We start from the raw sequence: 17,146 nt of genomic DNA on the forward strand, positions 1-17,146 counted from the left end.
CTCATCATTATAATTAGTTAAATTTTTTATTCTATCACAAGAGAAGTTTTTTAATTTAGGGAAACAAGAGGAGAAGTTTCTTGCTACTTGTCCAATAGTGTAAGACTACAAAGTATAAATGATCAACAAAATTGTTTAACTAACTACAAAGTTTTGATTGTTCAATAATTGCAACATTATTAGAAGCATTAAGAGATTTGATCAATAAAGTCGCCTAATTCCCCAATGTAACAACCTCCTTCTCTAATTCCTCAAGTGAAGAAAAGGGGAAGCGGATGAAACCATATCCAATTGCCTGACATCGAGAAATTTCAAAAAAACTACAAAGTCAATCAATTTACAATCTGGGGAGCCGAAATACAATCTGGGCCCCCACCCCTCTAGCTATAGCAAACCTGGTCTTGCTGAAGATGTGAGCAGCTGCACGATCATCATCCCTCCTTACCATGGGACACAACCATGTGACCCTTCATTAAATTATAATAAAAACGTCGATTGATGACAATTACTCCCTCCATTTCAAAATAATATTCATATTTACGTAAATCAATGCAAGTTTTTACCCATATTTTGACCGTAAATATTGTTGAGCTCACACCAGCAAAAATTATTAAAGTTAGATATTAATAATATACTCACCAAGACGAATCAAACTAGATCTCATGTGACTATATTTGTTTTTATAGATTGAGGAAAGTTTAGAATATATTCTCTTATTTTTTAAAAGTCTTAGATTCCAAACAGGAACATCACTGTAAAACGAAAGGAGTATAATATATAATCATGTAAAAGTTTTTTGAGGGTCTCAACTAATGAAATTTAGATATAAGTTACTTTTTTTGGATATTTCATATAAAATTTTAAATGTATCATACAAGTAATATGCATTAAACAAATTATAAATGATCAATAAAATTATTCATCAAAGGCAAATGAGTCATCACATTCTTCCACCAATTTTATCAAGCTAAGTCTCATTATATTTAGTTAAATTTCTAATTCTATCACACGAGGAGAAGTTTCTTCTTGCTACTTGTCCGTAAATGATCAACAAAATTAATTAATATGCATTAAACACAATATTAACCTGTCCAACAAATTGTTTTACAAAGTTTTAATTGTTCAATAACTGCAACATTATTAGAAGCATTAAGAGATTTGATCAATAAAGACGCCTACAAAATGTAATACCATCACCTAGAGGAAGTTGAGCAATATCAATGCGAGGATCAGCAGCAAGAGACTTGTTTAACTTGATCATGGCCTCTCGATTCACCTTCATGAAGTCCGGTACTTGTGATTCAGCCATGGCTACCGTTCCCCCCCAAAGCGTGTTGTCGTAAGCAATCACGCCTCCAACCTTGACGAGCTTCATCAACCGCTCATGGTAGTGTTGGTAGCTAGGCTTGTCCGCGTCCACAAAGGCAAAGTCGAAACTTCCCTCATTCTTAGGCTGTATACATGTACTCGATCAAGTTATTCAAAATCTTAATCTAGTTACAACAACATATCTTTTGAAATTTCTGGATATTAATATAAGTAAAACTTTCACAATCTTTTAAAAAATCGCATTTATTTTGTATAATGATACTCTCTCTGTTTTACGATAATGTTTTCATTTAAAATCTTTTTAATATTATTAAAATTAAGAAAAATCTCCTAAATTTCTCTTACTCCCTCCTCCTCGAAAGAACGACCTATTTGGGTTGATTTTGCGGGTATTAAGAAAGTTAAATAAAAAGAAAAAATTATATTGGAAAGATAAATTTACATGGAGTTAGTAAAAAAGTAGAGAGAGAGTAATAAAGGTACATAGAGAAACAAAATTTAATATGGGAAAGCTAATTTTGTACAAATATTATTGCAAATTGGTGGGGATCTTAATGCAAATGGGTCATTTTTTTGGGACTAAAACTAGGCCAAATGGGTCGTTCTTTCGGGGACGGAGGAAGTATTTTATAAGAACAAATATAGTCATATGGGTCTAGTTTGATTCGTCTTAATATGAATACATTATTAATACTATCTCCATTTCATATTATGTGTAACAAAGGCCTTAACATGGACTACTAAAAAAATTGTTTGTGAGTATTGAATGAAAAGAGAAAGATACAAATACATGTGATTAAGAGAGAGATGACAATAAAAAAGAAAGAAAATATTTGTTGCACATCATATACAACAACTATTTTTGGTAAATGTTGCACGTAATATAAAATAAAGGTAGATTGTTAGAGCAAAATTATTTTATTTGACCAACATTAGCTTATTGACTTCTCTCTCCGTCTCCAAAACTTCGACCCTTTTGGGTTGATTTTGCGGTTATTAAGAAACTTAAACAAAAAGAAATAAAAACATATTGGAATGATAAATTTACATGGGGTTTGTAAAAAAGTAGAGAGATAAAGTATTAAAAATACATGAAAAAACAAAAAATTATATGGAGAACCTAATTTTACACAATATTGTTGTAAATTGGTGGGTGTTTTTAAATGCAAATGGGTTGATCTTTTTGGGACTAAAATTAGGCCAAAAGGGTCAAAGTTTTGGGGACGGATGGAGTATTAAATAAGCAATTCAAAGTGTTTGATAGGAAGCTAGCTTATTTGAAGAGCTTATTCCACTTATACCCCTATTTAATTTAAATTAGCTTATTCAATTCTTATAGTGAAATGACACTTATACACCTATTTAATTTAAAATACTATATGAACTACCTACCCCACAATTAGTTTATTGGTCATTTCAGATAATCAATTGGCTTTAAGCAATCAGCTATTTTCGAAACACTTTTATACAATCACCTAAAAAAATAAGTAATTTAAATCAGTTAATACAATCAACTAGTTATAATTAGCTAACACAATCAGTTTCAGCTTTTAACTTTTTCCCAAAACATGGCTATAATTTTAATAATTTTTACTAATGTAAAATTAAAAATATTTGTGATTAAAAATTTACATTGATCCGATATACGTAAACACAAACAGTACACTAGCTAAACTTCAAAGGTATTCAACATTACATTGAGATCTATTTCTTAAAATAATAATAATAATAATATAAAAAGAAAAAAATAAGTACTAACAAACATTGGGTGGGGTTATTGCAAAATAAAGAGGAATTTTAAAGGGAGGAAGGTTAGGCATTTAGAAATGCATAACAAAGGGTATTCATGTAATTATGCATATGTAAAAATGAATAAATATTCTGATATCATTGGATGATCAAATGGTACCATTGAATATATAGCGATACTATATGTGCACATAATGGTATTATATACGCATTCAGTTGTACTAAATTTATGCGTAAATAGTACCACTCAGGATTCAATGGTATTATATAAACTTTCAGTGGAACAATCAGCATGTGCCCCCCATCATGTAATACAATCCGACCAAAAAATAGGTGTGGTCCACCTACATGCCTCTCTCTTCCTATCTCTCTCCTCTTTTCTCTCTCTACCATGTGTTTTTATAATATTTTAATCAATGTTATGCATTAGTAAATGCATAACTTTCCTCCATTTCTAGTTCCTCCAAAATAAATAATCAAATCAGATCATGCAATAAATAGCTAAACTGGCCGCCCCATCTGTGAATTTGTAATAGGCGGGTATGTACTACGGAGGAAATCATTAATTATAAGAGCAGAGGAATTTTAAAGGGAGGAAAGTTAGACATTTGTAAATGCATAACATTGATTAAAATATTATTAAAACACATGATAGAGAGAGAAAATAGGAGAGAGATAGGAAGAGGAAGGTCTGTAGGTGGACCCCACCTATTTTTTGGTCGGATTGTATCGCGTGATGGGGGACCACAAGTTGATTGTTCCACTGAAAGTTTATATGGTACCATTGAATCCTCAGTGATACTATTTATGCATAAATTTTAAATTTTGTACAACTGAATGCATATATAATACCATTATGTGCATATATAGTATCACTGTATATTCAGTGGTACCATTTGATCATCCAATGATACCAGAATATACATTCGTTTGTACATAGGTATTATTACATGAATATCCCTTATTATGCATTTATAAATGCATAACTTTTCTCCATTTCTATTTCCTCATAAGAGCAAGGGCTCTATATGTTTTAGGGATGTACAATAAATTACTCCGTATGGAGTATTGTTTTATATGTACAGATCTATATTTGTTAAAAATTTGAAGTCAAATACATGTGTTTTTTTTTCTTTGATGCAAAAAAGTCAAATACTAGTACATGTGAGATGGATATTAATTAAGGCAGATAAAGTAGGTGGTGAGATGAGTACCATCCCGTTCTTTTAAACTTAGCTCAATTAAACTGAAATGTATAGAGCTTAAATAAATGGTAGAAGAGTCTAAGGATTTGTTCTCTTCAACTTATTTCAGATACTTATTACTTATTCCTTAATAAATTCTGATCAGATCAAAAGATTCAGATCAGACCAAATCAGAACTTTTGATCATCATTTACTTATTACTAAATATCGTTAACTGTGTATTAATTTTTTTTTTATAAAAATTACATATTTAAAAAGTTCATAATGAGACGAATCTAACAAGATCTATTTTGATAATATTTTTCTTTATAGATTAGTATTAAAATGCGGTCAAAGTTTAGTCAAATTGTTATATTAGATCAGATCAGACCAAGCCGTGAGGGTGGTGAAATTAGTTAATTCTACGAAATTATATACTTACATTCAACAGAAGATTATCAAGAGCTAGGTGAGCATCTGATTCAACAAAATCAATTTTTCCTTCAACGCCAGCTTTTTTGATGAATGGCAAGCCAATCTCATATGCTTCTCTGTCGCAATCAATTGCAGTAATCTGTAGTAATCAATAACAAAACTTGTTCACTTTTGCAAGGAATTATAGAAAAATTGATATTAGTGACCCAACTACTACCTCCGTTAATTATTATGTGCAACTTTGAAATATTTTATACCTCATAAATAATACCCCAAAGTTGCATATAATAATTAACGGAGGTAGTATTTATAAACGAAATATGTTCATTTATTAATTGTTTTGTTGGAAAACAAAAATATGTTTAATTTCTCATTATTTTTTTAACTTAATTTCATTTTAGGAAGTATATTTAATGAATATATACATATATTTTACACTTTATAGTGCTTCTGACTTAAATAAACTAGGTTGTGTCGTTGTGATGATGTAACAAAAAGATAAACTCAAAAAAAATTCAACCTTTCCATCACCCGGAATTGAAAGAGCAGTTAGCAAAAGGGAATATCCTGTAAAAACTCCAACTTCAATAGTCTTTTTAGCATTCTCCTTCTTCAAAAGGAATGAAATCATTTGTCCTGCAATTGGTGCGGCAGCCATGAAGGACCTGGTAAATTATTAGAAGAGGATGTAAAATACCAAGTGTACACACATTTATAGTATTGTAAATTTGTATGATAAGTTACTACTTTTTAAGTTTAATTATTAAAATCAAATCTCAATGAATTACTACTTTTTAAGTTTATTTAATTAAAAGTCAGATGAATAGAACCAGACTATTACGAATAAAAAGTGGAATGGAGGGAGATCATAATTCAGTTATTTGGAAGATGTAATGTCCTTGTCTTAATTATAACAATGCATGATTAATCTAGAATTATTGATTGTTTACAATTATAATTACACCAACTACTCCTAGGCACTCAAAATCAATATTTTTTAACACTCAAATCAATAAAGTATAGTTCATATCTAAGTTCCTGACTTCTAGGTCCCATATATGCAATTATATTAGGAAAATGCTAACGAACGCTACGTGGACGTTGGATAAGCTAGTTAAAATTAGAAAGATTAAATTAAAACTAATATTAATTACACCGATTGACGCGTGATTTTGTCATGATTTCTCAAATTAATACTAGGAAATTTTGACAATTACCACCTTATGTTATGTCCATTTTAACAATTACCACCTTCTATTTTTTATTTTGAAAATTACCACCTTCTATTTTCAAAAACATGAAAAGTTACCACTTTTTTACCCCCCAACTACCACGTGACGTCATTTTGGACTCATTCTTTCCCTTCCCTCCCTATTTCCCTCACATTTCTCATTCCTATTTGGATTCTCATCTCGCCTTTCACTTTTTTTCCCCCAAACCACCAATAATTGTTCGTCAATTTTGATTTGGAGGAGTGAATTGAAGTGTTTTTGATTGTTTGGGGGAAAAAAGTGAAAGGGGGGATGAGAATCGAGTTAGGAATGAGAAATGTGAGGGAAATAGGGAGGAAAGGGAAATAATGAGCCTCAAATGACGTCATGTGGTAGTTGGGAGGCAAGAAGGTGGTAATTTTTTATGTTTTTGAAAATACAAGGTGGTAAAAAAAAAAGAAGGTGGTAATTGCTAAAATGGACATAACAGAAGGTGGTAATTGTCAAAATTTCCTTAATACTACTTTAGGTAAGATTAATGTTTATCCGACGCTCCGGGGTGTTCGTTAACTAGATCCATTATATTAAATTTAATAGTATAAGTGATAAACTTGAAAATACGGAGGATAATTAAGCAGACCTTTCTATAATACAAGCCGTCAATATATATTCCCTATTTCCCTCTGTTACTTTTTTATGGCTACATTTGGTTTGGATATTTTAAAAAAAATTTGAATGGTTATATACATTGGGTATACCACTGTACCTAGGGGTGAGCAAAAATTCAGGGTACCCTGAACCGGATCCGGAACCTGTTCGGAACCGCAGGTTCCGGAACCGGAACCTGTAGAGCAGGTTCCGGTTCCGGGTAATAAAACTAGGAACCTGTTGCAACAGGTTCCGGTTCCGGGTAATAAAATTTTGTACCCGGAACCTGTAGGGTACCCTGTTAGAACAGGTTCCGGTTCCGGGTACCCTGTTACCCTATAGGGTACCCGGAACCGGAACCGGAACCTGTAATTGAAGCCCAAATATGCAAGCCCAATATCAAAATTACAAATATAAGTAAGCCTAAAAGTAAACAAAAACCCTAAGCATATTCTCATTTCTCATTTTCATCAGCCGTCATCTACTACAAAACCCTCCTATATTGGTATGTAATCTATGATTTATGTATGATCTCCTTCCCTTAAATTAATTCTTCTTCTTATTTAAACTTTTAATTCTTACTTAATCCTTATTGCTGCGTTTTTTCTTCTATTTTCTGATTTTCTGATTTTTTTTTTTTTTTTTGATAGGCATTATAAATGGATAGTGAAAGCAAAGAAGATGGAGCTTCAAGCAAGAGAACAACAAGCAAAAAGGCTGGTGATAAGCGAAAGTCAGAGGTTTGGCACCATTATTGGGATGTAAGAGATCTAGAAACGGGTAAAGTTGTTCAAGTTAAATGCAAGTATTGTGATGGAATATTGGCTTATAGTGTGAGTAATGGCACTTCATCAATGAAGAAACATTTGAATACATGTCCAAAACATCCTAAAAATGTTGATAAAAAACAGAAACTTATCTCTGTTTTTAGGAGTGCTCAGAGTGAAACAACAACCATTTCTAATTGGGAATTTGATCAAAATGCCTCTAGACTTGCTCTTGCTAAAATGATAATAGTTGATGAACAACCATTTTCTTTTGTTGAGCATGAAGGGTTTAAGTACTTTTTTAGTGTTACTTGTCCACAATTTGTTGTTCCTTCACGTTTTACAATTGCTAGAGACTGTAAGAAGTTGTATATATGTGAGAGAGAACAATTAAAGAATACTTTAAAAGGCTTAAAATCAAGAGTTGCTCTCACAACTGACTGTTGGACTTCAATTCAGAATTTTAATTACTTGTGTTTGACGGCACATTTTATTGATGATTTCTGGAAATTACACAAGAGAATTTTAAATTTTCAATTGATGGATGGTCATAAAGGCAAAGAAATTGGAAAGGTTGTAGAGACTTGTATACTTGAATGGGGCATTGAGGAAAAGATATCATGTGTCACAGTTGATAATGCTAGCTCGAACGATGTGGCTATTAGTCATTTAAGGAAAAATTTGTCTGATAAACTTGTCCTTGGAGGTGAATTTTTTCACATGAGATGTGCTGCACATGTCCTTAATTTGATTGTGCGTGATGGTTTGTCAAAAGTAAAAAATTCAATTAGTAGTATTCGTGGTGCTGTAAGATATGTTAGGAGCTCTCCCGCTAGGGCTAAATTATTTAATGAATGTGCTAAACGTGTCAAAGTTCTCCACAAAGGTTCAGTTTGTCTTGATGTGTCCACTCGATGGAATTCTACTTATCTAATGTTGGAAAGTGCATTGAAATATGAAAAAGTCTTTGATCGATATAATGAGGATGATGTTGATTTTGCAAAAGAGCTTAAAGATGGTGTTCCTAGTTTAGATGATTGGGCGAAAGCCAAAGGTTTATCAATTTGTCTTAAGAGGTTTTATGAAGCTACTAAAAGAATGTCTGGTAGTTTATATGTGACTTCCAATATGCATTTTCATGAAGTGTTGGCCATACTTACTTCTTTGTTAGAGTGGGAAAGTAGTGATGATCTTGAGTTATGTTTGATGAGTAGTCAAATGAGAGAGAAATTTGAGAAGTATTATGGAGATTTGGGGAAAACAAATGTCATGGTGTTAATTGCGGTTATTCTTGATCCACGTTATAAATTGAAGTTTGTCAAGTTCTCTCTAAAGAAACTTTATCCTCATGACTCTAGAAAGGTGGATGATACATATAATCATATACATGATGTGTTAAATCGTTTATTTGCCAATTATGTTGTGTCTTCTACTTCACAAAATGTTGCTCATTGTTCCACTTCCTTCACCATGGATGCTGATGGTAATGATCAAATGGGAGCGGTGAATAATGTAAACATGAAAAAGTTGTATGATGAGTTTGATGAAGAAGATGTTGATGAAGTTGGTGGAAAATCTGAGTTAGACTTGTATCTTGAAGCACCACTTGAAAAAAGAGATGATGAATCTTTTGATATTTTAAAATGGTGGAGTCTCAAAAGTGATACATACAAGGTTTTGGGCATGATGGCGAAGGATATTCTTGCTATTCCAGTTTCGACGGTTTCAAGTGAGTCGGCTTTTAGTACGTCGGGTCGGGTCCTTGATCAGTTTCGAAGTAGTTTAGGTCCAAAAACTGTTGAAGTTCTAATTTGTGCTCAAGATTGGTTGAGAGCTTCTGACATAAGTGTGGACATTGAGCAATTGTTAGAAGATGTTGAGAAATATGAAGAAGGTAGTACTTTAATTATAATGCATATCTTTTATCAGTTCATATGATGAGTAATTGAGTATATATAAGTTAATGAATTCATGCTTTTTTTTATTTTTTTTATTTTTAGATTTAAGTGATAGTTGTATTACACAACTAAATGAAGATGTTGGCAAAAATTATTAAGGTTGCTCCTGTACAAGCATTAAGGTAATCTAACTTGTAATTTTACTTTGTTATTTTCTTTATATTACTCTACTTTTATTTTACTGCCAAAATTATTAATTGTAATAATATACTTAATTTGTTCTTATGCTATGTAGGTATCAAAAGTCTTACTTCATGGGCTATCAAGATTCAAGATGCGAATATGAGATTGTGTAATAAAATTTGTATTTTTATCATATAAGTTAAGTATTTGTATTAAATATACTAGACAGTAAACAATTAGTGTTGGATTGTTATTTGTAAGCTTTTAATTTATGGTAAACATCCTTTTTTTTTATAACTTTGGAACAATTTAGTAATTTTGGAACAATTAAGCTTACTTGAGACAGGGTACCCGGTTCCGGAACCGGAACCTGTAGGTTCCGGTTCCGGGTAATAAAATTAGGAACCTGTTGCAACAGGTTCCGGTTCCGGGTAATAAAATTAGGAACCTGTTGCAACAGGTTCCGGTTCCGGTTCCAAGGATTTGTACAGGGTACCCTGCTACGCTCACCCCTAACTGTACCGTACACCAAACTAATTAAAGGTTAATTTTTCCTCTTTATTTGATGATAAAATGAAAAAAAAAACATCAAAATGAGAATAAATACTCATAGGTATACGGTGTACCCGGATATACATAACAACCTCTCAGATTTAAAGTGTAAAAAATGAGAATATTTGTTTTAAAATTAGGTAAAAATTTTAATAAACGAAAATATTTGCTTTGAGAGTGTATAATTGTTTAAAAAGGTCATATAATGAGATATATTTTTTATTTTATTTTTTATTTTTTTAGAGAGAGCCAAAAGAATAAAGTGATAATCGATCATAAGATCCCTAGAATCGAGATGAACTCTAACCACTTAAGCTATTTAGCTATCCCTCACTCACTAATTCACTATATGATCATAATTAAGTGTATTGGATTGTGAAAAATATGAATTTAATGTATCCTATTTTAGGAAAGTTTAGAAATGTAGGAAGGAGCTGCCTATAGAATACGTAACCATCTTTGTCTAAAAAACATGCAACCATAGAAAAGGGGTAGAAGGAGTAATAGCATAGCAAAGAAAAAAGAAACAAACTTACTTAGGGTGATTTTCAGTTGCTTCCCTGAGCTCCTTGAGAGGTTCTGCTTCTCGTGGATAAACACTAGTTTCCAGAATATACTGCATCCAAATATTCAACTATTGGGTTAATTCTAAGCACAACATGAAATAAAATTCAGCATTACAATCCAAGATCAATGTAATGGATCAATATTAATAACTCGAGAAAGCGAGATCGAATGCAAGACTAACATTGTGCAATTCCTCACTCTGCAACAACCCTTTATTCTTCACCTGCTTCTTGATATCAAACTCCTCCTTAGCCTGCTTCTTGAGATCAAATTCCATATCTTAAATTTCCTGCACAAATTTTTGAGTTAAGAGTTCTTTAGTTGAAAGTGTTTGTTCAATGGATTTGGAAAAAATGATAGAGTTTTGAGTAAACCTGTTCAACGGGCCGGGCCGGGCTGGACAGGGCTTTATCTAAAATGGACCGGACCGGACCGGGCCGGCCAAGCCTAATCCAAAATGGGCCAATATTGTCCATGGGCCATTAAGAATGGCCCGGCCCGGCCCATGAACATAACTAATCATAGTCGTAAAATAAAATAACCAAGTACATATCCAGGTAGTTCCTATTGCATATTCATTTTAATTATTGAGTTTTTAGAGATATGTGCACACTTCAAATACAAGTGCACATAATTAACCTTTTTCTAATTGCCAATCAGAATGAAAGTTTGGGGTACATCTGTTCAATCAAAGAATCACACTAAAAAAGAATCACGCTAATAAGAAAGAGACATTGTATTAGAAATGGAATCAGTGCAACACCTTTCATGATCATGATAGGGGGCAAATTCACCCACTTTCCAAGAACAAATTCACCCACTTTCTCTATAAATAACTTCATTGCGTCATTTTATCAAACACCTTTCATACACTCCATAAATCCCAATCAATTTTCAAAATTTCTCCTTTTTAGTTTTTTAAAATCGAGTAGATGATGATCAATTAGCATTCAAACTTCAAAAAATATTATATTATTTAAAATCCAAGCACAAAATCAATAGATTCGTACATTATTGAGAGCGGCGAGCAAGAATGCATAAATTGACATAAAAACAAACGAATTTAGAAATTAATACACGAAAACATACCTTGGTAATTGAAGATTAAGAGCGGCGAGCAAGAAGAAGGAATTTATTAGCTATAATCTGGGAATTTTTGAAGATTATAATCTGGGAATTTTTTTAGGGTTCATAATTTGGGGGAAATAGGGAATTTTAAAATTGACGTTAGGAAGTTTTAGAAACAAACAGAAAAATTAGGATACAAAAAGCCTCTTAAGTGTTATCCAATTTCAGCCCTTTTTAACTTAGACCCGAACCTTTAAAAACCCATTATTTAATATCCCTTTAAAAGCCCACCCCATTTAAATATTGGATGGGTAAAACTCTTTTATAAAAGGGCTGGACTAGGGCTTTAAATGGGCCCCTAACCCATTGAACATGTCTAGTTTTGAGAAAAAGAATGTTAGAAAGCTTGGTTATATTGATGTAATTCCATGAGTATATATAGTACATGAGTAAGCAATATAATACGACTAGATACATTAGAATACTTGTCTAGGTACATAAGCTAAGAATAAGAGATATCTTTGACTATCAATCTAAAGAGTAAATCAAGAGATTGCTAAGTATAAACAATATCAATAAATATGATTTGATCAAATCCTTTACAAAAAAGACCACATGTATATGTAATTGGGAATGAGAGGAGTAATCCTCCTCCTGTAGGATTACGTACTTCACCACTACTGTGAAATTCTGATCATATGGTTGATTCAAAATGGGGAAATCTAAGTTCAAATCAGGGGTATTTTCGTCTTTTACTCATTTATGTTAAGGGTAAATGAGTACATTCCTGATGATGTTGTATAACGGTAACTTCAATGGTTTTTTGTTGACTAACGACTTCGTAAGTCAAAGACGTCTTCCGTGAGTTTACTTTACCTTCTCAAATTGTAAACCCAATGAGTCTAATAAGTTTCAGAGCGAAATCATCTTCTTCAACCAATTGAAGATCAATTCTGGTTATTGTAAGGCCAATTGTGATGTGTGTTGTAATTTGACATATTGAAAACCATAAGTCGCCTTCCTCTTTCAAATCAATTGGTAAGATTGTGATACCAATTCCCATAAACTAGCCCTCCTCTGTCAAATCAATTGAGAAGATTGTGATACCGATTCCCGTAACCTAGTTCGGGGAATTTCCAGCTTTCTACAAACTAATTACTAATTCCGCGTAGTCGAATCACTGTAAGCTAGTTCATGTATTTTTTATGCTTTCGAATTGGTTAATTAACTTGAATTTTTTTTTGATGAATGTGGCTTTTACTGCTTTACATTGAATGAGTATAGTGGATTAAAAAGTTGATTGTGGTTATAATTGTTGAAACTTGTTTCCCATATCTGGTACAAGTTAAATTTTGCCTCTATAACGTTGATTTTCCTCTTGCGAACTCAGTGGATCGACAAGGTGATTTCCGTGAAGATGGCTACCGAGATGAAACTGACAATCGAGGAGATATTGGCGATCCAGGAGAAAGGCTTTTGTCTTAAGAAATTTATCATAACGACATTAATATTAATGTTACTAACGGGCAATTTTCAATGGTTTCCATAATCCGTACGAGTGAATATAATACTACTAAAAAGGATGGTGTAGGGCCCCACATCAGCGGCTGATTGACAAAATTTCGTCAATCAGGCTGATTGTCCGAGTCCACCTCGATTCAAAATGGAGAACTAACTCTGTGGTATATGAACTAAAATAAGATACTACCTCCGTTACAAATTATGTACAACAATTAGACATTTTCCCTCTCTACTATATGTCAAATCGTTGCACATAACCTGTAACGGAGGTAGTATTATTTCCAATGTATCAAATGTGTATGCAAGATTAGCGCAGTCTCATCTTAAGACTTTAATGTATTGCCACATTAGCTCTTTAGATTAAATTTAATTATTTTTCTAATTTATAATTATGTTAAGGCTCCTTAAGACTCTATTAAACTTATCTCTTCAATTGCTTAGACTCATTTTTTAACATATAAATTAAATTATTTAAGTTTTTTAAAAATTAAATAAAAAATTAATCGAATGTTAAATTAAGTCTGAAGTAGAGTCTTGAATTTCATATTTTATTAAGACCAAACTTAATAAATGCTTAAAAATAATAAAGTCTTGTCTTAATACCGCAAAATTAGAAATTGATGATGTTATTTAAAATCTTAAGACCTAGGGTTAATCTTGCTCTTAGTAAGTATACACCGAATAGTTTTTAAGTGTATCAAGTGTATCCAGTGTGTATGATAATAGACACTAAGTTAGGTTCTTATAAAAGTAGAATATATATTTTCACCTAGATTTAATTTGATTTTTACTCATTTATTAAAAACGGTAATTTTATCATTGTAGTAAATTGATTTTTTACAATTTTATTAAAACAAATGTATAACATATATTTTTTTTTTGAATAATATAATGTATAATATTTGTTGTACATCAAATTTTAATTATAGTTTGTAATGTATATGCAGTCATGTATATATGTACCCTGCAATTTCTATGGTACTCCACGTTTATAAAATCTAAGTTATTTTGATGTTAACTTCTAATTAAATTTAATTTATATATATATTATTTTAAAATAAGTACATGTAATTTTATTTTTGCATTTTTTTATGTTTTCAAGTTTATAAAATTCATGTTATTTTGATATGAACTTCTTACTATTTTAATTTTTATACATATTATTTCATTCTTGCATGCTTTTTTTTTTATTATTATTTTTTTTTATTATTATACATGTTGTTGAAGTAAGTAAGTAAATAACATACTATTTTAGCAAAATAACAAAAGATTTAAGCAAATTAACATAATATTTAGGCAAAATAACTCAATCATAATTGGTATGAAGTATATGATCCCTTTCCCTCAAAAAAAAAAAAAGTATATGATCCCTACTTCATATTGAAAATAAATTTCAAATGATCCATATATGCAATATGCCTACATTGGTTGCATATACATTTATACCCATCACAAATTACATTTTTCATTTCTTTTTTAAGATGCATCACTTATAAATAAGAAAGTTTCGAATTCGATGCATCATTATGTATTTTAGTTAATAAATTCTCTCCAAAATTCTTAAATGGACCTGGTTCACACTAATTTATTGTGGACCACTAACATTAGAGAAAGTATGGTTGTTTTATGAATAAAAAAGGGTCACTATAATTAAAAAAAGGTCACTATGTTGAAATAAAAATCATTCTGGTAATATATAGGCCTAAGTGGTTATTTTTGTAATGAAATATTTTATATACTGATCAATATGAATAGTAAAGGCCACTATGTTAAAATTAGGGTAATAGTGTCATATTTCAAGTTCACAATATTATTAAACGTTGTAGTAGTTTTAATAAAGGTTATTATGTTAAAAATAAGGTTACTATGTTAAAAATAATGGTCACTATGTTCAGTATAATGTCAGTTGCGTGTGTATAGACTTCGGATCCACAATAATATTATTGTGGACTAGGTCCACACAAGTCTTTTTGCTCATATCATATAGACCATCTTTTTTCATTCTCCGGATCTCTCTTATCTCTAAAACCTACAAATAATGCATCTAAAAAACAAAAGAAGTATGACAAAAAAAATTTAATCAAGCTTTTTCTTTTTTTTGAATAGAAATCAACCTTGTTATAACCTTGTTAATTCGTTCTTGCATCCCTTACTACAAGGATCAACTACTGAACAACACTTAGGGAATTCAGCTGAACTGAACTGAGTTGAGATGAACTGAAATGAATATTTTATAAGAGAAGGAAATTAGGAGCTGAACTGAACTGAGCTGATCTGAAAATAAACGTACGAGAACAAACCCTTATTCATTTACTTTTAATCAACAAAATTCCTTTAACGTAAAGATTTCTTTGTTATTGGAATTATTTGAGTTAGATAAAAAGCAGAAACGTAAAGATACAAAACATGTTGAGTGGGTGGGCTCCTCACTTCAATAAGATCCCTCATATAGTCATATCAGTCATATGAGTCATATCCTATTTTAATAAATCTTAATTGGAAATTTGGAAGTTGTGCTTTATTAGAGAATCGTGAAGTTGTGGTTTCCAACTATAATGATAATAATAATATTATTATTTGTATATTGACACGTTGTAGGGCTATTAACTATAATTTTTCTTCTTTTCTCTTTCTCTTTATTGGAGGAATCAGAGAAAAAATTTGTTAAGTTGCTACAGTAGGTTCAGGCGTACATTTACTAGAACTCCAGATATTGATGCTTGTACAACTGCTCACTATAGGTTTTTGTTATTATTATTTAATTTGGTGCTTCGTTGGGTATTCGACAATTTCCATTATGATGATAGAGTTCACAAGACGTATATCTAATGTTAATTTTATTACTCTTCAATGTACAGTTGAGTTTATAATAATACATCCCAAAAGCATTTTTACCTTATCTGTATGCTGTCTTAGTGTCTTAGTGTCTTGTACAAATTTAGGAAAGTTTTACTCCGTACTACTTACTAGACTTTCTATTAAATAACTTACTACTCCGTACTATAGGAGCATATTGTACAAACGTTGAGAACGGAATGAAAAGAAACAGATAATAATTCATCTAACTTTTACCTTTTATTTGTTTGGTTTTAAACATAAAAATGAATCACTTAAATTCATTAACTCCTTAAAAAAAAAAAAAAGGAGATTAGATACTTTTAATGTGAGGGGGCATGGATTAGATATCCATATCGTCAAGCGTCTTAGTGGAGATTGAACCCCTAACCTCAAGATTGGAAGATATATCGATCGCATAGACGGCAGACATGTACATTTGTTAACATAATGCATGGATACACTTCTAGTAATATAAAAGTTTGCCATAAACACAAAACAAATGATGCGAATCTACAGAGATGAGAGCAGAAAAACAAAAGTTGGGGAAAGCAAGCAAGATCCACAAGGGTAGAGCCACATAAAACCATGGACATAGATCGCTTACATATTATTTGTATATATTTATAATTATATATTAAAGTATCAACAACAAAGTTTTAACTCAAATATTCATAAATAAAAAAAATAAAATAAAATATAATAAAAACGTGAACTGAAAATTAATTGAATAAGCATGGATTTAAAAAGTAAAGAGAGGCAGAAAAGATAGATGAATAAGAAATGTGACGTACCAAGATAACCAAGGACTAACAGATTAAGGAGCTTCTTATGTAAGAACCGAGAGAAGAGTGCGTAATGAGTGGAATAGCTTGCACGCTTTAAATAGAATTGTAGTCTCATTTTTTCCAGATTTTTATACAACTGCTCCACGTGTGTTACTTTATTTGTATCACCGTCTCCTTGATTGTTGACAGTTGTTACGTTTTATATGCGACTTTGTGGTGATTTATAAGAGAATAAAATAATCCATGTAACACTGATTGAGTAATTTATGTAACACTAATCGAGGGACCCTTATGACACTTGATGAATGAATAATCCTTGTAACGCTGACTGAATAACTCATATAACACTAACAAAATAACTCTCATGATAACTAATCACACCGTGTGACCGATACATATAAAAATTTGTAT

The 17,146-nt window shown here is 31.3% G+C and overlaps 1 protein-coding gene and 1 long non-coding RNA gene across 3 annotated transcripts; one reads left to right on the forward strand and one right to left on the reverse strand.

The window, feature by feature from the left end:
• Positions 1-1,044: 1,044 nt before the first annotated feature.
• Positions 1,045-16,860, reverse strand: LOC145635877 (caffeoyl-CoA O-methyltransferase-like). Of its 2 annotated transcripts, none has more exons than XM_081687246.1 (6): positions 16,742-16,860; positions 10,705-10,812; positions 10,493-10,572; positions 5,218-5,362; positions 4,705-4,836; positions 1,045-1,453 (listed from the first exon to the last, which is right to left on the reverse strand). In XM_081687246.1, exons 2-6 carry the CDS (start codon positions 10,798-10,800, stop codon positions 1,163-1,165), a joined length of 744 nt encoding a protein of 247 aa, XP_081543372.1. In that variant the 5' UTR covers positions 10,801-10,812; positions 16,742-16,860; the 3' UTR covers positions 1,045-1,162. The 2 variants fall into 2 exon arrangements, with proteins under 2 accessions (XP_081543372.1, XP_081543373.1); XM_081687247.1 differs by lacking the exon at positions 16,742-16,860 and adding an exon at positions 11,613-11,775.
• LOC145635878 (uncharacterized) lies at positions 6,935-9,714 on the forward strand. The gene is made up of 3 exons (XR_014113924.1): positions 6,935-7,061; positions 7,207-7,336; positions 9,517-9,714. It is a non-coding gene; the product is annotated as an uncharacterized LOC145635878 (long non-coding RNA).
• Positions 16,861-17,146: the final 286 nt, after the last annotated feature.

This window comes from Chenopodium album, chromosome 6 (genome assembly GCF_948465745.1).
Source record: "Chenopodium album chromosome 6, dcCheAlbu1.1, whole genome shotgun sequence".
Taxonomy (NCBI): Eukaryota; Viridiplantae; Streptophyta; class Magnoliopsida; order Caryophyllales; family Amaranthaceae; genus Chenopodium; species Chenopodium album.